Genomic DNA, 23,397 nt, shown 5'->3' on the forward strand with positions numbered 1-23,397 from the left:
TCAAGCGGCCAGGCCCTTCGATAGTCAGATGTTGACTAAAGATATATTCTTCTGTTAACGGGTTAACTGATAAGGCTGCCGTTCTGCAACAGTTGGATGATAAAAAATTTTGCTCGTACTTCTTACATGTGTGTTAAAATGTACTAGAAGTTTTAAGAAGCTTCGTTCTTTCTTTCTGTATCACCTCTTCAGGTTTTCAAACCACTACGTTGTTTTCGCTGCGTTTTCTGAGTTCCTGAGGGTCCAATTAGTCAGGTAAGGGTAATTTAGATCGAATCTGAGACCGAAAATTTTCGGCTCGAAAAATGAAGAAAAAGTAAGGCTAACCCCTTTGCATTTTTGGCGAAAATTTTCACGATTTCGAAAAGTGCTGGAATGAATTCGTTCATGCACTATTCCGACGTGATATTGCGAGAGAAATCGATTGGGCGCAGTCCCAATACGCTGCGATCGACGCATCAGAAGTGACAGCCAGAAAACGAGAACCTGTGTCCTTCACATTTTCCAGAAAGTGCTCTTTCCTTCGTATCTTCTCCCTTGTTGATCCCACGCTCTTTTCGCCGCATTTTCTAAGTTACTGACGGTACAATTAGTCAGGAAAGGGTCATACAAATCGAATCTGAGACGAAAAATTTTTTGCCCCGAAAATGAAAAAAAAGCGAGGTTAACCCCTTTGCATTTTTGGCGAAATTTTCGCGACTTTCGAAAGTGCTGGAAAAAATTCTTTGACGCACTATTCTGACGTATTTTGGCGAGAGAAATCGATCGGGCGCAGTCACAATATGCTGCGATCAACGCACCTGAAGTTACAGCCAGAAAACGCATACCGGTGTTTTCCACATTTTTCAGCAAGTACTTCTTCCTTCGTATCTTCTCTCGTGTTGATCTCACGCGGTTTTCGCTGCGTTTTCTGAGTGACTGACGGTCCAATTAGTCAGGAATGGGCCATACAAATCGAATTTGAGACCAAAAATTTCCGGTCGAAAAATGAAAAAAAGTAAGGCTAACCCCTTTGCATTTTTGGCGAAATTTTCGCGATTCTGAAAAGAGCTTGAATTAATTAATTGTAGCGCTATTTCGACGTAGTTTTGCGAGAGAAATCGATTGGGCGTGGTCCCAATATGCTGCGATCAACGCATCTGAAGTTACAGCCAGAAAACGAAAACCTTTGTTTTCCACATTTTTCAGAAAGTGCTTTTCCCTTCGTATTTTCTCCCCTGTTGATCCCACGCTCTTTCGCTGCGTTTTCCGAGTTCCTGGGGGTCCAATCAGTCAGGATGGGGTCATACAAACCGAATCTAAGACCACAAGTTTTCGGTCGAAAAATGAAGAAAAAGTAAGGCTAACCCCTCTGCAGTTTTGGCGAAATGGGCGTGCCTAATTTATATCAGGTGACAGTTGATGATGCTCTAATAAATTGTAAGTTCTTGTTTCCATGTGATTTGCATAAGGAATAACTCATTGTATACTGTCTACATTACTCTACAGTTATAAGAATGCGTCAGTCAACTAAAACAAAAAGTCGGGAAATGGTAAAGACTAGTAGGGTAAAAAAGAAGCAAGCCAAACTATACTGTACATAAAAAAAGTAACGTTAAATTTTTGAAATATATTTTAATATAATAATAATAATATTATATATAATGCGTAAATATTTTATTATCACCCCACATATTTATTATTGTATTTGCATAATTGATTCAGTGTGATTACCGTTTTCTTTTTATCAAAAAGCGTGCCGATGGAATTTTATTCAATCTTTGGTTTTTCGATTCATCATGCATTGCATTTTTATTAATATATTGTCACTATAGTCACATACATTCATCATACAATTATTTTCTTTTGTCAAACATTAATGTACCCATGAAATCTTCAGCAGCAGATACGATTTTCCACATGCAATCGTCAAACTTTCGTGAATACTGTCCGCCAGATCGCCGCCATTATTGTTTACCTCAACCTCGCCGATGCATGAGGTCCTTGGCAGATTTCCGTCGTACTAAGACATAATAATCACAGAGTTTAACACAGGGAGTATAGGGCAGTCGGAGCACCTCTTATTCTTACACCGTGGTCTAGACCCACTGTAGGGCGCCGATTACTGCAAGTTCACGTAATAATAAGAACGCCGACCACTGCAAGTTCAATGGCCTTCTCCTCACTAGCGGTAGCGGCAAAGTTCACAATGTCGGCGTCACTTCCGTCACGGTTTCAGAGACGGAGTGCCCAGAAGTGTGTGGAAAACCCTGGTAGCCGCACATTTCTGCCACAAATTGCGGTTTCTCATGGGGATGCAGGTCCGCCATACATATTGCTCCGTGCTTCAGTAGTGGAACACGGCTGATACAGGTTATGTAGGTGAAGCGAATTTTTTTCCTTCAGTTTCGAGCACGGTGCCTATTTTACCGACCGTGCAGCGCTGCTTGTCTCTCGATCACCAATAATATTTATAGTCGGGAAACCGACCGCACCATATCTTCCCTCATCGAACATACGGCCAAAATGCATATGAATCGATGGGGAATATAGTGGTCAATCGGGTGCCAGAATGTCACTTCCGGTCAGTTTTTTCGAGGTTATCTTCCCTCATCGAGCATATGATTGAAACTAGTACCAATCGATAGGGGAAGTCGAATACTTGAAGACAAAACTGGGCTGCCAACCTCCACCCTGTCCGGGGGGGTGGCAGCCACCCCCAAAAGTCGAACGACTTTACTTACGACTACACTTAGGGGTGGCTGCCGCCCCCCCGGACACGGTGGGGGTTGGCAACCCGGTTTTTTCTTCAAGTACTCGACCTCCCCTATCGATTGGTACTAGTTTCAATCGTATGTTCGATGAGGGAAGATAACCTCGAAAAAACTCACCGGAAGTGACATTTTTTTTGACACTCCGGACAGGATCCATTCTCTATAAAGTCTGGCACGCTATTGAGCACTATATTCCCCATCGATTCATATGCATTTTGGTCGTATGTTCGATGAGGGAAGATATGGTGCGGTTGGCTCCTGGACTATTATTGTTAGTCGGAAGACCACGTCTCTATGAAATCAGAGATTATTTTCGCGTTGCTCTGTAATTGTGTCTTTAATCATTCCATACAATGCTTTCGTGTCTAAAAAACTAAAGCGTGCATATTTAATTGATGCTAAATTTATTTATACAAATTTGCAGAATCCTGCCGTAACTAACACGCAGGGTTGCAAATGATGCATTACTTTTTTAATTGCATTAGTGTTTTCATTAAAACATTAAATTTAATGTTTTGATGGAAATTAAATTATTTCCATTGAATCAATAAATTTAATGGTTTAATGGAAATTGTTTCCATTCAATTATTAGATTTAATGTTTTAATGGAAATTTTATCCACCATATAAGATTATTTGAAAATTAAAAATTATTCGAAATCAATATTAAAAATCTTTTACAAACTATGAGTAGTAGAGTGAAAATTTTAATTTATTTATAAATATATCCACACATGAGCCGTCATTAGGTTTAAAATTCATTCATTCATCCATTTCACAATTCATTCATTCCAGGTGCATCATGGTTTAAAACAGTGTATATGGTTAAAACTGGTGGATATGCTTGAAATTATAAATAACTGTCAATAACCGTCTTTCGTCAAGGCACTATATTTGTTTATTGCACTTTTATTATTTCTTGTTCTATATCGTCTGTTTTTAAATTTGGGCTTGGGTTTGGAGTGTTTAATTTTTAATTTAATAGGTATGTCCTCGTAGTTTAGATTTACTTTATTATTTTTAAATGGTCGATTTTGGATCGATTACGAGTTCTTTTCAGAGAGGAACACCTCCGCACTTCCTTCCTCCTGGAGAGACGTAGACTAAGCCACCTCCTTCTCAAATTTGTGACCAGGTTCCCCACTCCCTGGGTCTAACCTAATCCACTCGTGCCGTGTTCATTGCGCGGTTATATTTGAATCATTACAACTGCATTATTATATTTAATGGAAAATATTTCCATTAAATTAATAACATAGAAATAAAAAGAAGAAAAAAGAAGGGAAATGTTGAAGGAAATTGCGAGGGCATTTCACCAAGATGTTGTTTTTTTTTTTTGTTGCCATGTAAGAGCTATTTACTTCGATAAAGCTTTTCCAGCAGTGCCAAGTTGAATTCGAATCGGCTCTTTTGTATGAGAATCAAAAATTCTTGACTCGTTTTCGAAGCGAAGAAAAAAGAAACAAACATGTGGCCTTAAAAACGAAAGCTTTTAAGGTCAAATGAGAAAAATAAGATATTCTTTTCAATCGATTGAACTGAATAGTAAAATTTTGAAATCGTGATATTCCTTTAGTGTGAAACCGCTACGAATGTTTTTCTTTTCCTTACAATTGTCAAATAGAATAATTTTTTTGGAAATTTAGAATTTGTAATTCAGTACACGAAAACTTCATATTGATTTACAACAATTAATTTGTATGCAAAGAGGACATTTTTTTAACACATTAAAATTTAAATTTAATGTTTCAATGGAAATTATTTCCATTAAATCATTAAATTTAATTTTTTAATGGAAATTATTCCCATCAAAACATTAAATTATTTCCATTATGAATTGAAAAAGTAATGGTTAATGTATTACTTTTTCATTAAAAAATTTGCAACCCTGCTAACACGTTGGTGGTACACAGACGCGAGCGACAATAACATCATTTTCCAAATTTTCCATACAATTTACTCTCCGTGCAAAACCACCGCAGTGTATAACCCGATGTTATCGATGATCTGCATTTATTCCGAGTCACTGACGATCTGCTTAAATTTCGAAATGTCTCCCTCACGTAATCGCCTTGGCATAAACATATGCAAGCATGGTCGTATGGTCGTAGTTGCCAATTTGTTCGCTCGTCATCAATGTTACTAAACTTTACAAATTACGCTAAAGCACCAGTGCCGCCCAAATGGCGGGGTATTGGAATTTATTATTCTACAAAAATGACTTTTCTACGAGTTTTATATCATTTTCTGTAAATTACCGAAATTATATACAGAATTTCAGCAGTAACCGAAGCATTTTGGAGAACATTTAACACTTACGCTGACGCCACGATTTTCTGCAAACATTTGAAATATTTTCAGTAGGTTGAGTACTCCACCACTGATATCAGCAACTATAGTTCGGAGCCGAGTCGTTCAAACGTTTTTACGAGTTCGGATAGCACATTCAAAACACCTTAAAACATAAGTTTATGCTTTTAGCAGGTCTCGCATAGTTGATGCTTACAGTGATCGAGTCAGTATGGCAAACTTTATATTATTGACTAACTGATGACAGCTGCTACGAATCGTGGTAACAACATATCTTCAGTTCACCGCTTGACGTGGGAGAGTTTGACATCTCATGTCCCATTCCGAGTCAGTCGGCTTTCCCGTCTTGTAATCGAAAATATTGCCACGATCCGACCTTACCGACCAACAGAGTTCAATTGGTTTGCGCATGCGCAGTCGATCACTGAGCCTATCAAGTTTCACCGTTTTCTCTAGGTGTATTGAACACGGGTTTTTAGGATCTCAACCATCCATCTTTTTGTATTTAAAAAATCAACACAGTTTCGTTTTAATTTAATTTATTTTATGTATGTTTTATGTAATAATTTAGACATCGTATTTAAAAAATCAACAGCTGATTACTGTTTCTATATTGTCAATCATCGGTATATCCCTGTACTACAACAATTATATAACATAAAAGTAAACAATGTGTCGACTGAGTGACATCAGATGAGATTCCTCAACACTGACAGATATGCCATTGATGTTTTGATTATCTACAAGAAAAAAACATACAAGACAGAAATTAGTTCAGTTAGTATAACATTTGGTATGGTAATAGACTACCAACACACCTCGTGATACTTGTATGATTCTATACCACAAGACAGGTGACCCTACTGAAAAATATGTTTTGAAAGAATTCAGCGTGTACCTTATTATATGATTTATCTTGTACATTCGATAAAATATATCAACACCCACATAACATATTCGGATCATATATTGCAACAACACGAATCATAAAATATATTAGATCAGCAATCACAATATAAACTGTACAGTTGACTATATGACTTTCGATCTAGCATATCTGATGATTCGTGTTTTTGTAATTTATGATATGAGTTGATATACATATATGTTATCGAATTTACAAGATGAATCGTATGATATATTACACGCTTATTGCTTTCAAAATACTTTACGATTCATTACATCGTCTTTTTCCATAGGGTGATTACTTTTAAAATCAGTTATCGATTTGTTTTTAAACATTTAGATAGTATCCGAAATAGCAAAAGTTACTGTGATGTTTTATTTCAACCGCAAATCAAAAATAAACAAGTAAGAACAATGGATAATATGATAACATTTTGTGAAAAATTACCAAAGTGAAGCGTTCTAAAAAATTCATTTTACTTTTTTCTATCACGCAGTATTATTCGTTAACTTACTTCGGTAAAACTGCCCAAAGAGAATGTGTAAAATTTCCCAGCTGTCATTACAAGTGGCTGCTGTGCTCTGGCCATGCATATTACCATCCATTTGGCATGCTCGGTTGACATTTCGTACCATCGACACTCGCTGAGCGATTCATGTACTCTGTCACTCTGGAGGAAAATTTCTCGTTAAATGATATGCGACAACAAATCACGTTACCAAAGATTACAACCAAGGAATAGAATTGAAACAAATTGGCTTTATTGTGGATGACATAAATGATGTATTTTTAACGTGTATGTCAAGGAGTTTCTAGTTTACCTTGAAAAACAAAATTACTTTTCAAAAAAGAAACTTATACGCGTCTTCTTATGTGAACATGCATTTCATACGTGTTAGTGACAGACCTCACAGCCGGGTACTACAAGTACCCAAATTTTCTTTTGTACTAGCTATAGGTCTCACAGTCACCCTTCTCAATACACTCCAAACAATAATGATGGGTTCAGAGTCGATTTAACGATTAATAATATGGCCACCAGATATGAAACTGTACTTCAGGGCTTATTGGACAAGCTTTACATTCATTCAATCAGTAATTATTCAACGCTTGTGTCAACTTGGGTAACTTTCTAGCGGTTATCCGTTCAACACGTGTCTCGTCGCGAGCAGAACCGGAGTAGGCCCCAGGATGACGAGTACAGGTACCATCTCACCCGAATTACTATTTTAACCGTGCAAATCGCGCTGGTTTCCCGACACGGAAACCACCCCGGGGTAGCTTATCTTATTGTTAGCTACTCCGGCAAGGCCAGCCCACGCGGCTACACCAATTTTGTGTGATTTGTTATTTATTTTCAAATGTTCTTGATTCGCGAACTGTAACAACCACGTTGGTTTCCCAACGTGTCAACCAACCCGGGTCCAAACCTCAATCATGAGGCCCCGGGAAGGCCGGCACGAGAATCCCCAACCGGCTCTACCCAGTTCTGCTCTCGCATCTAATTACTCGATCACTGATACATTAGAAACACGATCCAACGTCATTTAATAATCAAATCGATCATTATAAGCCTCGATTCGTCGAGTTGATATCCCCGCGTTCACACAGTTCACTGTATCACTCACGCACACATAACGAGCTACTGTCAGCAAGACTCACGTGTTTTCTCTTCCGAGTTTCGACTAATACTGATCTGGTTTTGGATTCTTCTCCGTATTCTCCTCTCGCTCGCTCTCGCGGGGATTTTGAGAACTTTGGACTGTGTTGTCTTGTTGACCACTCGCCGTAGTGTGCGTGAGATTAGCGTACTTGGATTCATTCACACACACATCGTAGTATTATAATACATTCTGTCCCTTTACTAATCTCCAGCTGATCTATAGCGGTCGTTCACCCCCTCGCCTTACCATACCTCTCTGTTATTACATATGGTTTCGAGTAATGCTCGTCCAAACTGTAGTGCTATTGAGTACACTTCTTAATTTTTTACACATTCTCAGGTTGAGATCGCGTTAAATATCGGATTATAACTTAATAATCACACGGGGCAATAATAGTCTGTGGCAATGGCCGATTACGAAATTATAGGTCATAAAGCACTAGTTTCAGCTGTTGTTTTCTGTCTATGTATTGATATGCGTCGCCACAACGGTCTAAAAGCATACCTATTTTGAGGAGTTTTTTTTTTAAGAAAATAAACATACTTAGAGCAATTTGAGTTTTAGGGCTTTATTATTGATAGTTTCAAGAACTTTTTTGAAATTTTTTATTGAAATTAATAACAAAATAGCCGCATGGTGCATACAAGTAGCATACAAATTCCTAGGTCAATTTGCATTCGACCAACCTGAAATTATGACACAATCTTTAAAACTTGTTTGTCGATTAGAGCTTGTGGCTACATTTTTGAATTTCAATTCCACCAATTTTTTATCCAGGTTTTTTTAACAATTTTTTGGTCGAAAATTACATTTTTTGTTCCTATTCGTATATAATTGAAAAAAAAAATTCTTTAGCATTTGGGCTACGAGTTCTAACCCGAAAAATTGTTTTTAACTCTAAACATTTTTTCTATGTTACAAGTTGGACAGACAGGAGATGCGCCACCGTAAAAGCCCACCGCAAAAGTTCGGAATCGTTCTCTACTTACATGCGTCATGTTGTTATTAATTCGAATGAAAAAATTCTGAAATGTTCTCGAAACTATAAATAATAAAGCCCTCAAACTCAAATTGGTTTAAGTATTTGCAGTTTCTTCGAAAAAAAAACTTCTAAAAATAGATATGATTTTATAAGTGAGCTAGGTCGTAGTTATTATTGTTATTCTTATCCTCAACATCCTTATCATTATTATGCTTATCCTTATCCTTAACCTTATTGTTTCTGTATAATTTAGTGATGGTCCAAATGCACATCACAATTACCTCTTGAATAAGACTCTCGCCGACGTAGCAGTTGATCAATATGAAGAAAGTCACACTCAATACGTACAGCGTAAAAGTGACAAAATTTGATTTTTGTCCTTCCTCGGCACTCTGCGTAAATTTGTGATTATTTGGTGCATATTCCGTTTCAAGAATTCTCGATTATGATCGGTATGATCCAATACGTAAATTAGGCTGAATTGTATTCATTTTATTATAATTTTTTATGTTAGTGTAATAAATGATCTGAATGTCCTTTCGAACTATAGGATTTTTAGCTTAACTCTGAGAGATGCGACATTCGATGTGACCTTTTTCGATTTTAATGAAAGTGTAAAAAACTATCCACATGACAGTTGCTGCCTGGAATTCACAAAATAATGGTATCGCATTTTCCGATTTTCAGACTGGCTTCACGATCCAATGTCAAAAGAAAAGTTATCATTTTTTAAAACAATTTTACTACCTGCAGTATTTTATTTAGGTTTAGGTCGTATTTATTATTATTATGGAAAAATCCGCCAAGAATCTGAAATCCGAATGTTCTTTCCATTTTATTTAAATGTACCTCTCCGATTTGAGTTAAAAATTCTATAACTCGGGGAAATTTTTTCTACGGCATAAATTAGTGTTTAGACATCGTTTCGGCAAAAAACATGTATATGGGGCGTTCGACGTCAAACCAATGGGACATCGACCTGATCGCATAGGATTCTGATGTCCGATGGATTATTTGGTTGTCTCGGTCAATAATTATATCTTTCATTTTTCGAAATTTCTCCGCCATTTTGTAGAAGCGCGGCGACCCGAAATATCCTTGATATGATGAAGATGGACATTTTTAAAATAGATAAAGCTTTTTGGTAAAATCGGGGACTCGAAAACACATCTTTTCGACATGATTCGAAAATGGGATGAAAATGTCATAGGTATATATTTTTTGGAAATTTTTTTTTTTTATCCATTTTATTTTTAACGATGGTATCTTGCGGTATAAAACAAAATAAAAAACAAAACTCTGTTACGGTTAAATTCTATTTACTTTTGAATATGATTTTCTTGACCTCGATTTACTTTTTTTTAAGAGCGAAACGAAGGAAACGATGTTTAATTAAAAAAAAATTCAATTTCTTCATTTCATTCTTGAATTGAAAAGAAAATAGAATTGTACTAAGTTGAAGTTTCTACTTGTTCTATTTTTCACTACAAGAAATCATCATTAAAAATAAATTCCGAGACCAAAAGAAAACTTCGAAAAAAAAAATTCAGCATTTCCATCCCATTTTCAAATCATGACGAAAAGATTTGTTTTCGAGTAGCTGATTTTACATAAGTGCTTCATCGATTTTAAAAATATCTATCTTCATGCCAAGGATATTTCAGGTCACCACACTTTTACAAAATAGCGGAAAAAATTTCAAAAACTAGAGATATCATTTTTGACTGAAACAGACCAAAAAATTCATGGGCATCAGAATCCCAGGGGGCCGGGCCGATGACCCGTTGGTTTAGCGTGGAATGCCCCATACATGTATTGCCTTAATTTGAGACTGTCGTGCATGTAATTAGTGCTGTTACCAATAAAACGTGGTAGGACAGGATACATATGAGAAGCATTCCTCCGAAGAGTTGTGTCAATAAGAGAACGCTGGAGGCCTTCCCCAAAGTCTTCGCCATCCTGCATTCCGTAAATGATAAATATTCATTCTATACATCGTAATTCCGTTCTGTGCTTTAAAGTTTTACAAATTAGCTAGAACGGTAACGTTGACTTCTTTTGTCAAAAAATTGCAGGAATATTCTGTTTTCCGGAATTTTATATAAGTATTACGATTTCTAATCAATTTTCGTGTAACTCAGTACGTGAGCCTGTGTTTTCGGAACGATGAACAGCCTAAATCAATTGAGTTGAATATTAAATTACGTAAACGACGTGCCGGAAGAATTGAAAGTAGTACGAAACTTTGAAACTTTCATTGTTTGCGTTTTATACATTTTCACAGGTCTTGTCAACTTGGGAAAATGTAGCAAATTTCAGGAATTTCGATACGGTGGTACCTTTTTGCTTCTTTATCCATTCTATTAATTTGTTTTCAAATCAGTGGAACGATAGCGAAGCGAAACGAAAACGACGATATAAAAGATCGTAGCACCATATGAAACTAAAGGAAGATGTAACAAGTTAATTTAATGCGGAGAAAATAATAGCACATTACGTACCAAGGGAATAATCAACTTTTATTCTTGTCTCACATGTAAGACTTTCATATTTTAGCCCGGGACTTACCATATCAGTCGAATGTGCCCCCTGACAAACTCCTTTATTTCCTGACAACATACTTGACGGTTCGTACGAATGTTGTTGATGCGTTCCACCAAGCTTGACAAGCGGGCGCAGACATGGAGCGTCAGGAATACGATCAGACAGTCGGGACCGATCAGCCCCACAGACATGACAACGGTGAAGGGAAGCTGAGCAGCATACGTCAACACGTATAAATGGATGTTCGACAGGTCGTAGAATGTACGCGAGTGATACGGCAGGTCCAATTCCGTTGTACCATTCCTATTTACTGTGCGATACCGTTGAGTTGGTTTGTGAATTGATGAAAAGCATCTCGAAACATACTATTTTTACGGCTTGTTTCATCACGTTGGCGTCGTTGAACATTCATTTTTTAGCAAAATGTTCTGTTCCGAACGAGCTACCGTCAAATGAAATGACCAAATTTGTTATCATTATAAAAAAATTACCGTTGCATTTACTACTTTGGTAGTTGGCGCACTTTTGTTGCTGACGTCGCTAAAATTTTTGGCACTGCAATTTTTTTTCCTGGTAAATAGGACTGTCGATCTGGCAACTCGGATCATTTCTGCAGTAACTTAAACAGAGAAGTATAAGTAATTTCAACAAAAAATTCGTCAGTCTCTCATTTTGCCAGCAAAGTAGTAAATCCAACTGTAATTTTTCGGTGTAGAATTTAAAGAATATTAATGATTTGAAACGATGAATCGATAACTGAACTTTTCGTATCTTTGACGAGATCTTCATAGCTTACGAATATAATAATATGTTCAACGTTATACGACAATTTCTTAATGAATTTAGTAAAAAGTATCGATCCTTGGTAAATTAACCTCCTTAATTATGTAACTCTCGAACAAGTTTATCATTTCGTTTTGTCATTTTTGTGCACTCTTTTCTTCCGCATACACCTTACTCCCGATAGATATTTAAAAATGTGCAGTTAGACGTAATCGCAAGATACTTTTTTTTCTGTCGATACATAGAATCTTTGACAACTGCATATTAAAAGTGTGACTTACTTGTGACCAAAATGTTAGTGATGGGTGCGAAGTAGTAGATGAAAGCGGTTGAAAGTTCCCCCAGTACCGTCAGCTGAATGATCAGCCTAGTCTTACTGTAGTATTTCGAAAAAATTCTTCTCTCTTCAGAGGTCAGGTGACTCTCCCTCTGAAAGTTGTCTTGAACCTCGTAAATCACTTCTCTGAATTGCCGACTGTTTATACGTAGAAGTGCCAGTTGAGACGTGGCCACCATGTATGTTATCGTCTCCGTGAGGTTCGAAACGACGTGTTCAAGGCTGCCGATGAAATGGAACAAGTCGGCGTATTCCGAACTTATGTGAACAACCATGCAGATCATGCTGAAGGCAAACCGCCTATCGTTGATTTCAAGCGGCCAAAGGCCCACCACTGACAGCATATTTTTCATCCAGCCGAGAAGTTGAACGGCTCGGGACGCTTCCATCTAAGTGATGAAAATATTTTCAGTCAAGTTCTGCGCGTTAAAAAGTTTTTTCACATCGTGTTTGAACAACGTCTGAAATAGATGAGAATGGATCGTTTGCACGGTAGTTAACTGGATGCAAGCAATGCCGGGTGCAAAATTGTCTAACAATTGTAAGCCTTTATCATCCGGTGTGGCATATTTTGCACGTTGAAGAAACGGCGAGTTTTTTAAATATGCTAATTAGACTGTGCAAAAAAATTCTAGTTGTCGAATTCAAAGCTGCTCATTCAATATCTTATAGATTACGCTGCAGAATGAGAGCGATTCCATGACGTTTCATTGAAGTCGGTTCGTTTTGAGGGGTCGCAGGATTCATAAGCATATGTTTTTGAATGATTTGTGTCATTTTCAGACATAAAAATTTATCGCTTCAATGTGCCACATTATTATTACAATTTTTAGTTACAAGAAAGTATAATACATAATATTCAATCATTCAAAGCCGTTAAAATGATATTCATTTGGTATTATTATCGTTAGATGCAGTTTCCAAAAGGTGAAGATTCATTTCTTCAAAAAACAGGTTACGGTTTCTTGTTATTTAACTGTATCTTATACGGCATGTATGTACATATAAAAATAGGAAATGATAAAAAGTTGTCAAATTTAAACTGTTGTTGATGTCGATAATTTAATTTTTCGGAACCGATTTTACATTTCCGTGATTATATATTCATTTTTTACAGTACCAAAGACAAATAATGCTTCTCAAAATGGGACAAAACATGCTTATAATATTATTGGGATCGCTCTCATTTTGTGCCCTTTATAACATTTTGAATGATCAGTTTCAAGTTATCAGTTTGAGTCGAATCGAAAATTTTGAAATGCTCTTGGGGATGGTGAAGAAACTTTTGAGACCATAAATTTGTTATTGAGTTCATTTAATCAGCTACGAAAATTGAGGAATTGATTTTTTCAAAACTCTCACTTACCGTATGTTCGATGCAGCGAAATATTTTTCTAGTGAAAAAAAATTTGAGCTTCAATTTAAGTGGGCGTCGGACTTGGAAGGCTAATATAATCAAACAACTTATATTGGACACGATGTGATTGAGAACGAGAAGTGGAATGAATTTCGGGAGGCCCGTTGGAACACAATAGTTATCGAATATGCCAAGTTGATAAAATCTTAATTGGTTCGATTGAGTACAGCGATCATTTTACGTCCATAACTGTTACATGGTAAATGTTTGTGCAAGAGAAGAAGCTACAGTTTAAAAAAACTCCAGCAATTTTATTTGCACGATCAATGGTGAAGAGGAATTAAACAATATTCCAATAAGGTGATAAAAAAATATCAATAATACAAGAACAGGTTTCCAAATTAAAACGATTGAAATGATTAAAACCCGGAGTTTTTCTTTCGATATTAACATCTTATTTTGTTCACCATAGAGATCTCCAGATATTGCCCGAAAACATTGTTACAAATAGTTATATTCAGAGTGGATGAAAACTATTATAAGTACGATACTGCAAATGTTCAACGATTACATGTTACACTTTATAATGTAGGTTTTTCTGACTGTTTTTCAGGCAGCTTATGGGGATCTAGTCAGCTAATGAAAATAGCGCAAAACATTGGGGTTGCATAAAAAATGCTAGAGTTTCAGAGTTTTTAACCTTCTAATTATAAAACTGTTTCTGGTAAGCCTGAATATCTTAGCTTATGATGTTCGAAGTTTATCGGATTCATTCACATTGCCTAGTAAGGAAGGATATTGTTTTATTCGCCGTCACTATCATTGGCGCAAGTGACACTAAAGTTCATTTTTAACGGTTTTTTCTCTCTTCATAATCATTGATTCAAGTGGTCAAGCCTATTAATCTCTGAATTGTTGTGTATATTACAGCTCTTAGACATTGATTTAGTTCCGAGTAAAATTGATGTTCAGTCAGACTTTAATATTTGTTCATCATCTTGCGTCTGGATTGTTTTTTTTTTTTCTTGATTACAACAATTTTATGCCAATTTCTTGTCTCAACTATGGTCCGTTTTTATTATCCGTCTGATCCGTTTGTTTCTTTTACTTTTTATTATAATAACAGTACCAAAAAATGTGTAACTCACACATTGTATTCTTCTCAGCTTGGAAAATGATTTTCTTTTTTCACTTTTTCCCGAAATACAAATAAAGTCGAGTTTCGCAATGCGTCGATGAAATTTTCATTCGTACGATATATACGATTTAATTCTATACTTCCGAATATCAAATGTGATTTAGTGAGCACAGAACTGCAGAGTAATGTTGAGTTCACAAAATAAAGACAGCAAAGAATAACGACAATTGTTTGTCAATATTCTGATACATATTTATTTCTCCACGATAATTAAATAAGTTTAAAAAGTACCGATGAATGGCGAAACTTTTACAAGTTGTAACGAGAAATCAAAAATACGTATGATCGCAAGAAACAGAGATTTAAAAAAAATTGGAGATATGGCCAGCAAACTTTCAAATAATTCTTCTCTAAAAATTAAAAGAGGAAACTCGTAGAATCTCAATTCCTAAGCACGATTTACAATTTGAGAAACACGATGCAAGTCCTTCTGTTCTAAGCTTTCAAAGAAATGATGAATCTTTACCTTTGCCGGTGAGGTAACTTGATCCATTGTGCTCAGACCAAGAGCTGCAACAAACTGGGGAAATAAACGTCTTCCGCCTCAAGGTGCACATTTGTAGGGCTCTGGTTGGACGACACGGACCAATCGAGATTCAGTCTCCTAATCGATACAGCTTTTTCAAATGAATGCAAATAATATACATTCTCGTGATTCCCTGACCGCGTCTAAGGCTAATATCAGTATTCACAATTATTATGACGACGACTATTTGCTATTTCCTCGGAGTCGAGGCATATATTTAATTCACATACTTCCAGGAAAACGGATAACGATTCCACAATTTCTTTTATGCCGATGTTTCAAGAGTTGAATAATCTTCACACCGCTGTCTCCTGTTGTCGAGAAATGAAAAAATAATAATTAAAAAATATTAGGAAATTAAAAAGTAGGATCAAGCCATCGTTAGATGCAGAAAATGGATCATCTACAACACGTGTCTCTAGACGCTTATCCTGCAGACTTTTTTCAATTAATTTGGCCTCCGAGCAGAAGAAATTTGGGAATTATTACCAAACAATTACCGAAGTTTCATGCGTCATGAATGTAATCGCACTTTTTTTTAATTCAGACCTTCAGCATTTTACTGATTTAAGATACGATCCATGACGGTTGGATTTAAAGATTTCAGAAAATTGTAAAATTACTAAGTTCGCTTCGAATGAAAATTATAAATATTTCTGGGAAGAATCATGCAAATGCAAGATACGGAAAAATAAATTAAAAATACTCAATTCTTGCTGTTAGAAATTCTATTTCACAAAAACAACCGTGAGGATCGTATACGATTCTCTTACGTCATTCAATTTAAAAAAAAAAAATAAAAAGTTTTGGGAACGATTAGTTGAATTTTTCAGAACGTAAACCTGGAAGAAAAAATAAAAAATATTATAGCTCTATCACACGAACGGTTCATATAGGGATGGAAAGGAAGGAGGAACCAGAGAGGGAGGGTTGCAGGATTGCAAAGTTACTGGCCATATAATATGTGTAAAATTTTCAAGCTTTCGGGACTAGCGGCTTCTAAAATCTGGCCATGTATATTAGGGTGGACCACAAAAATCGACTATTTATTTTTACACTTTATACTCCGAAAACTTGATTGGTAGAGACCTCAAAAACTTTCTCTCCAAGTATGAGCACTTAATTTTAATAGGAAGGTCCTCCGCCTCGCAGTTTTCTATTTTTTTCTTATGGTGAGGAAGAAAAATAAATATCTCGGTATCTACTATTTATAAAAAAAAAATCGTATCATATTTTTGTAGGAAATTGAATTCTCTACAAAAAGGTCTGTTACAATTTTTTTGTATACCTCACTGTTCAGAAGTTATTGAAGGATAAAGTTTGATCATTTGAAGGTAGATGTCTTTTCTTTTATGAATTTTATAACTCTTCAACAAAAAGTCATTATAATACGCGCAACTCATGGTTGTGTCGGAAATTTATTGCGGAAATTTACTGCGGAAATCAGGTACGGTAATATTACGTATATCTATTGAAGAAAAGCATGTGTTATTACACGAAAATAATCCATCATTTATCCAAAATTGGTGGATAAACGCAAAAAGAATTTATACGTGTGTCTTGTGCAAATAAGATTAGTCGTTAAATAGTGTATTGTGTAACAAGGAGGCAAACTCGATTTTTTCAAACCGATCTTAAGTTTAATTATTATATTATAACTTAAAATTCTACGTGAGGCGAAAAGACCGTTGCCTCCTTATTGCACATGATTCTTTTATTTTTGTAAAACCTGTAATGGGAAGCAAGTCTCGGGTAAATTGAAAATGTGGCAGTCTAGCCTGAACGTAGACGCATGTGTTCAACACAACGGACGCGATCACTTGACCAACCAATTAAAGTACAACCTTATTAGGGACAAGAAAAATATAAAAATTTATGTTTACGTTCATGTCAATACAGAGGAGGAGGTGTTTGGTTAAAATCAGAAAATACAAATATTTTCATTACGGTACCTATAGATAGAGATTTGAGTTGAATTATGTGGGAGGTGTGTAAGAGTAACGGACCCTGTATTGTCAGTCAAAAGTTTTTTGGATTAGCCATTAGATTCGGGCGCTGCAATCGGGCAGAAACGAAGCGCACTCGGCTTCAGATTTTCATTCGAGCTCTAGACATGGTGACGATCGAAAGTGCTCGAGAAAGTTACGCAGATTTCGTTGAAGAATTTCTGATTCTCTAAAGTCTTTAAGCGCAACACCATTTTATTCCAGACAACAATTATGCGACGCACGAAATCTGAACCCTTTCGAAAGTACTTCGAAACAAATAATGCTAGGAACATGATCAGGGTAGCTAACGATAAGAGTGCTTTTGCGTTGCCTCGCGACACTAGTTCCGGACAACTGAATTTTTCGTAAGGTAAGCTGCTAAATTTTTAGGTGCCAGATGCAGTATTCGTCAATGATACAAAGTGAAAAGAGAAAAGCCATCCCAGAAAATTCATGACGGTTGGCTTCGGTTAACAGAGTGACGATACGTTATGACAGAGTGGCGAGGTTTACCACAGAATTAGACAATTACTACGATAATGAGACACATTATTTTGTTCAGTAGGTATTAACTCGTGTATTCAAACCTGGGACAATTTAAATTGAAAATTTGCAACGATATTTTCATAAAACATTTCAAGACACGAGTACAACGATTAAAGGCGCGAATTTTAACAACGAATCACATATTTCACATTGATTCAATCAAGCGACTCAGTACAATAAAAAAAAAAAAGATCAAAGCTAAGAAAGGAAATTCATAAAAACCATACGTAGGCAACAGTTAACATTAGCAATAATACGACAAGGATTAACTCTTCACGAATAAAATGCACGTTTTATTTTATTGCAGCATAGTAACTGGACTCGATAATTCGGAATTCAAAAAGGGAACGCATGGTATAATCTGAAAAACCGGTAATTGTCAGGGAATTTGATATGTCATTGGCTCTAGACCCCTGATCAAAGATGTAAAGACACTCTTGCCAGACGATATTAAAAATAAAAAAATTATTTCAGTGCGCCAACGGCGGAAAGATAAAGGTTCAGCCTGTCGAAAATATGTCGTAACGCTACGAGAACCGAACGTAGAAGAGACGGATTCGGAAGATGTTCTCAGACTCCCGACGACAGGTACTTTACATACAGCTAGTACTATTCGATTAATCGATGAGGAACCTTCTAATTTATTTTAAAACTCTTGGTTCAATTTCTACGTGAATGACAAATTTTGCAAGAAAATTCCTGTTTCAACTTTCCCAAATGGATATAATTGAAGAACGGAAAGATATACTGAGAAAATACTGGACAGGTTTTTTAGTTTTGAATCATAGATTCACAGAAAGAATTGAAAGAAATTATTCTCCTGAAAATCACTAACTTTTTAAATTTTAGACAAAGTCATTCGGACTACGACTTGATGGTCACGTTTTATTTTATTGTAAAAAATATCCTGAACAATTTTTTTTTTCTTTTAAGTTTGAGCCAAGTATCATTATGGGTTGACCACTCGTTACATTATTATTATATTAAATATCAATTCCGTCAAGTTTCTTTCAAACAAGGTTTGGTTACTGCCGAAATGTAAATTCATGCCATGAAAAGTCGTAGTTGACCGAGTCACGGCACAAATTAATTTTTCATTTGAGAAAAAAAGTTGTCTCGAACAGTATGATCTACAAATTCCCTGAAATTAATAAAAGATTAAAGTTATAATATTAGTAATGTTACTGTGATGAAGCATGTTTTGGAAATGTCATAATTTCGCGACTCGTGATTCTTTCAAATTCAGTTAACTGTAACTAAGGAAATTGTCTATATTTTGAAAACCTGAGCTACAAGTCGTTTTGAAATTGTAAAATATTGATTTTCTTCTCAATATTTTCTTACGTTAACGTTACTAACTTTAACATAAGTAATCAATTCGTAATTAGATGAAAAATAAACCTGTTTGAAAGTGATTCAACGAAATGAAAATAAAGTCAATAATAAAAATATAAAGGGTGGTCGGCCCATAACGATACTTGGCTCAAAATTCATGAAAAATATTTTTCAGGATATTTTCACATGGAAGTCGAATGTTGAAAAAACACGAACGCTTCGTTTGACGGGTAGACTGTAATAAAACAAAAAAAAAAATTCAAATAACAAATCCAACTTCAGTTTCTTGTCGGATTTCAAGAAGTAAAGAAACTTAACAAAATTTCTGACTCATACGGATCAATGTTTGTCATTAAAATATACTTGAGTACTTGCGATAAATGAAAAAAAGATTTTTCAGTGAAAATAATTTTTATTCTTTCAATGCTTATATAATTTGGAATTTTTTCTAAATCTTAAGCTTTGACTGAAGAAACATACGTGATATTGCATGAAACTAATTCATCAGTGATCAATATTTGGGGAAAAAATGCTACAAGAATTAATGCACGTGTCTTGTGCTAAGCAGGACGACATTGGAAAAAAGGTTCAGTACTGCTTTTCATACTTTCAATATTCCTAACAAATTTTTGAATCTCTAATTGTATTTGTTCCTGTATATCATTACCTATATTAATTCATGTATCTCATGACGATTTCAAAATTGAGACCATTTCGAATTAGTTGCATTAAAGGAGACTTTTCAACACTGACAGGTACGCCATCGAGGTTTTCATTACCTGTAAGAACAAACAAATTGTCGATTCGGCGCGATTATAAAATTGTCAGCTTAGACCATAACATGTAGTATAATGGAGAAGGAAGGAATGTCAATTTACCGTCGATATTATACCTTTGATTATGGTATTTTAATATTTAGCAACTAATCGAAACGCTAGGTGACTTGGTCAATTTCGACGTCGACGTGTAAATCTACAAATATGAAAGTCCACGTATCTCAAATGCGAAAAAGGGCTTGACAGACCAATTTTATACGCACTTCTGGACAAAAATACTTGAAATATATTTTCATTTGACGCAAACATAAAGAAATGGCGTGAGTTCTACGAATTTATTGTTGCGACTTCGTAGAATCCTTGCAATTTCTTTCTTTCTCCGGTAAATGAAAATTCATTAGAGTATTACTGGTCAGAGTTGCGTATAGAATGGGGCTGTTGAGCCATTTTTTGCGTTTGAGATACGTGGACTTCAATACTTGGAAATACATAGGTGAACGTCGAAATCGACTAGAGTATCCCGAGAACTCGATACACATTTGGACATTTCAAATACATTGCGGAATAACAATGAGTGAATCGCAATTCTTTATGATAATAGACTTGTTTTGATGAAATCAAAACTATCCTTTTAATACGGCTAGCTACTACGTCATGAACGCTTGATTTATATCTGGTCATTTATTGGCGTAAATGCAACGCTGCTGGTCATCTGAGGATACTTCTTGACAAATCTCACACTGCAGTATTTCTAGTCAACTGATGTCTTTTATATTGTGTTCAGGACGTATCGTTAAATGTAACTTTTAATATGACTTTAGCGGTGATTCGTAGGCTATCGGTACTAATCAAAATAACTAACCCCCAAACATGAGAAAACTTTACACACTGATTCCCAAAGTCTAACAATTGAAGCTTGCGAATCGTCAGTACCCGGAGGCCTCAGAAATAAAGTACGGTTCCTCGCAACAAAATTATAGTATGATGTAGCCGGCGAGTGGGCTGGTACAACACCGTGTACATAGGCAGTATCTTGCCGTATGTGAGTATGTGGGAAAAAGTCGGCGTATTACAGCAGCAATTTATCAGAGGAACATTCAGTTACGCTAGAAAATGATGTGGCTTATGGGCAAACAATTATCTGGTTGTCGATCTTAGGTGAAATAAAGTCTTACTATTGAATCGCACAGACCGTACGACAAGAATTAAAAACATCCAGCGAACTCACATTTGCAAAACTGCCCATAGAAAATGTGCAGAATTTTCCAGCCGTCAGTACGAGCGGCTTCTGAGACCTGGACATGCATATGATGAGCATTTTGGCGTGAACCGATGACATGTCGTACCATCGACATGCGCTTAATGCGTCATGTACTTTAGTACTCTAGAATCAACAATAATCGAATAACATTTGCCAGTAAATAACGTTTCCATGATTAAATTAAAGCAAAATCGAACAAGTGCATTTCAACGTATCTACTGGATGCTTTATAGTTGATTACTTGACATTTTTTTAATACCTCTTGAACAAGACGTTCACCCACGTAACAGTAAACGAAGATGTGATGTATCACACTAAGGACGTACAACGTGAAACTGACGAAATCAGTGTTCTGTTCTCCCTCAGTGTTCTGTAAAACAAATTAGACACAAGCCGTATCGCATTCTTTCTATAAAATTCGGATCAAGCTTTAATGGTCGAACAGAAACTCGGTAGATGAGCACCGTATTACCGCTAAAACGTAGTAGGACAGGATACATATGAGAATCATTCCTCCAAGGAGTTGACCCAATAACATAACATTGTACACCTCCTCCAGAGTCTGTGTCATTCTAGAGTTTATTAATTGTTTATTTACGTACTTAGTTTTATCGGTAGGCTTGTCAACAGTTTTATCATTATTATTAGTAATTAAAATGATGAGACTAATATTTTGGATTCGCGGTCAAAGAACTCACCGTATCAGTCGCACGTGTTTTTTGACAAGCGTTTTTATGGCCAGACCACACTCTTGACCATCGGTATTTACATCGTTGATTCGTTCCGCAAGGACGGACAGTTGTCCACACACGTGGAGCGTCAAACTGATGACTAAACAAATGGAGGCGATGGATCCAAAAGCCGAGAAAAAGACGAACGGAAGCTGAGCGGCGTATGTCATTGCGTAAGATGAAATTTTTGACACGTCATAGAATATATACGTGTGGTATGGCAATTCTAACTGCACTGTTGAATTTCCGTTCACTGAGACAGAAATTGCATTTTATCATCTGGAGTATAAATTCTAGGGCAATGTAATTACGCGGTACAAGATTTCGAACTTTATTGTCAAACATTATACCCGAACTTTAGCTCGAAATTCTCTATATAAAACGAATATATTCATAGAAATTATAGTTGCAAGTTATTCTCTCGTTCATTTTGATCACGACTGCCCACGGATTTTGACTTTAAGTTACATGATGCATTCAGAAAGCGACTTACTGGTTCTGAGCAGATTAATGAAAGGAGTTAGGTAGTAACTAACTGCCGCAGGAAGTATCAGCATTACAGATGATACAACGAATATCCGGGTCTTCTCAAAGTTGTCTAAAAGAATTTTTGTTTCCGTAGATGTTTTATAATTCTCCTCGACAAAATCCTCGTAAACCGCCCGGATTATTTGCCCCAGTTTCCGGCTGTTAACACGTAGAAGAGTCACTTCAATCAGGATCGTCGTGAACATTATGTTTTCCGATAGATTCGCCACGACGTGTTCAAAATTTTTGCCGTTTTTGTAAAGGTCTACGTGTTCCAAAGTTACATGAATCAGTAAACAACTTAGACCGAGGGTAAACCGCGTATCGTTATGACTGAGTGGCCAAAGACCCACCAAGGACAGGAGAATTTCGTTCCATTCTAGAAGTTTAACCGTAGATGACACTTCCATCTAAAAACAAAATTAAAGCGAGGAATAAAATTGATACATGTCCGATTGATTGAGGGTGGGCACAAACGTCTTTCATTTCAATGAATCGAAAATAATCCTGTATTGTCGTTTTTGCGCTAATGCCTAAAATTAAATTGAAATGTTTAATTTCCGAAAAAATAAAGGAACATAACTGTTCCAGGATCATCTGATGTCTTTTAGATTAATCGAATGCTTACCTTAATCAGAGAAGTCGCAAGATTTGTTGTGCCTCGTCTGAGAGCAGCAATGAACTGGCACAACAAGTACTCTTTGCCACAAGGTAAACAATTGCAAAGATCCGATTGGTTGATGCGAGCCAATGAAACTGAGAATCCAGTCGTACGGCATTTCCGAATAATTGAACGAATCGTAGATGCGCATGATACCATAACTACCGGTGAAGCAAACCTGTATGCAGACTTATCATACCAACCTCATTCG

At 36.1% G+C, this 23,397-nt stretch overlaps 2 protein-coding genes across 4 annotated transcripts; both read right to left on the bottom strand.

Moving 5' to 3' along the window:
• Nucleotides 1-1,228: 1,228 nt before the first annotated feature.
• LOC124301571 (odorant receptor 4-like) lies at nucleotides 1,229-15,538 on the bottom strand. Of its 3 annotated transcripts, XR_006907513.1 has the most exons (8): nucleotides 15,301-15,534; nucleotides 12,224-12,668; nucleotides 11,184-11,469; nucleotides 10,475-10,574; nucleotides 8,897-9,007; nucleotides 6,484-6,639; nucleotides 5,636-5,802; nucleotides 1,229-1,239 (listed from the first exon to the last, which is right to left on the bottom strand). XR_006907513.1 is itself a non-coding variant. In XM_046756788.1 (7 exons), the coding sequence occupies exons 1-7, from the start codon at nucleotides 15,325-15,327 to the stop codon at nucleotides 5,752-5,754; spliced, it is 1,176 nt and encodes a 391-aa protein (XP_046612744.1). In that variant the 5' UTR covers nucleotides 15,328-15,534; the 3' UTR covers nucleotides 5,620-5,751. The 3 variants fall into 3 exon arrangements, 2 of the variants coding, with proteins under 2 accessions (XP_046612744.1, XP_046612746.1); XM_046756788.1 differs by lacking the exon at nucleotides 1,229-1,239 and having other exon boundaries at nucleotides 5,620-5,802; XM_046756790.1 differs by lacking the exons at nucleotides 1,229-1,239; nucleotides 8,897-9,007 and having other exon boundaries at nucleotides 5,620-5,802; nucleotides 15,301-15,538.
• A 4,137-nt stretch (nucleotides 15,539-19,675) lies between these two features.
• On the bottom strand, nucleotides 19,676-23,175 carry LOC124301574 (odorant receptor 4-like). Its single transcript, XM_046756796.1, has 7 exons — nucleotides 23,154-23,175; nucleotides 22,491-22,935; nucleotides 21,965-22,250; nucleotides 21,739-21,838; nucleotides 21,526-21,636; nucleotides 21,234-21,389; nucleotides 19,676-20,008 (listed from the first exon to the last, which is right to left on the bottom strand). Exons 2-7 carry the CDS (start codon nucleotides 22,933-22,935, stop codon nucleotides 19,958-19,960), a joined length of 1,149 nt encoding a protein of 382 aa, XP_046612752.1. The 5' UTR covers nucleotides 23,154-23,175; the 3' UTR covers nucleotides 19,676-19,957.
• Nucleotides 23,176-23,397: the final 222 nt, after the last annotated feature.

The sequence above is a fragment of the Neodiprion virginianus genome, chromosome 3, assembly GCF_021901495.1.
Source record: "Neodiprion virginianus isolate iyNeoVirg1 chromosome 3, iyNeoVirg1.1, whole genome shotgun sequence".
Classification (NCBI taxonomy): Eukaryota; Metazoa; Arthropoda; class Insecta; order Hymenoptera; family Diprionidae; genus Neodiprion; species Neodiprion virginianus.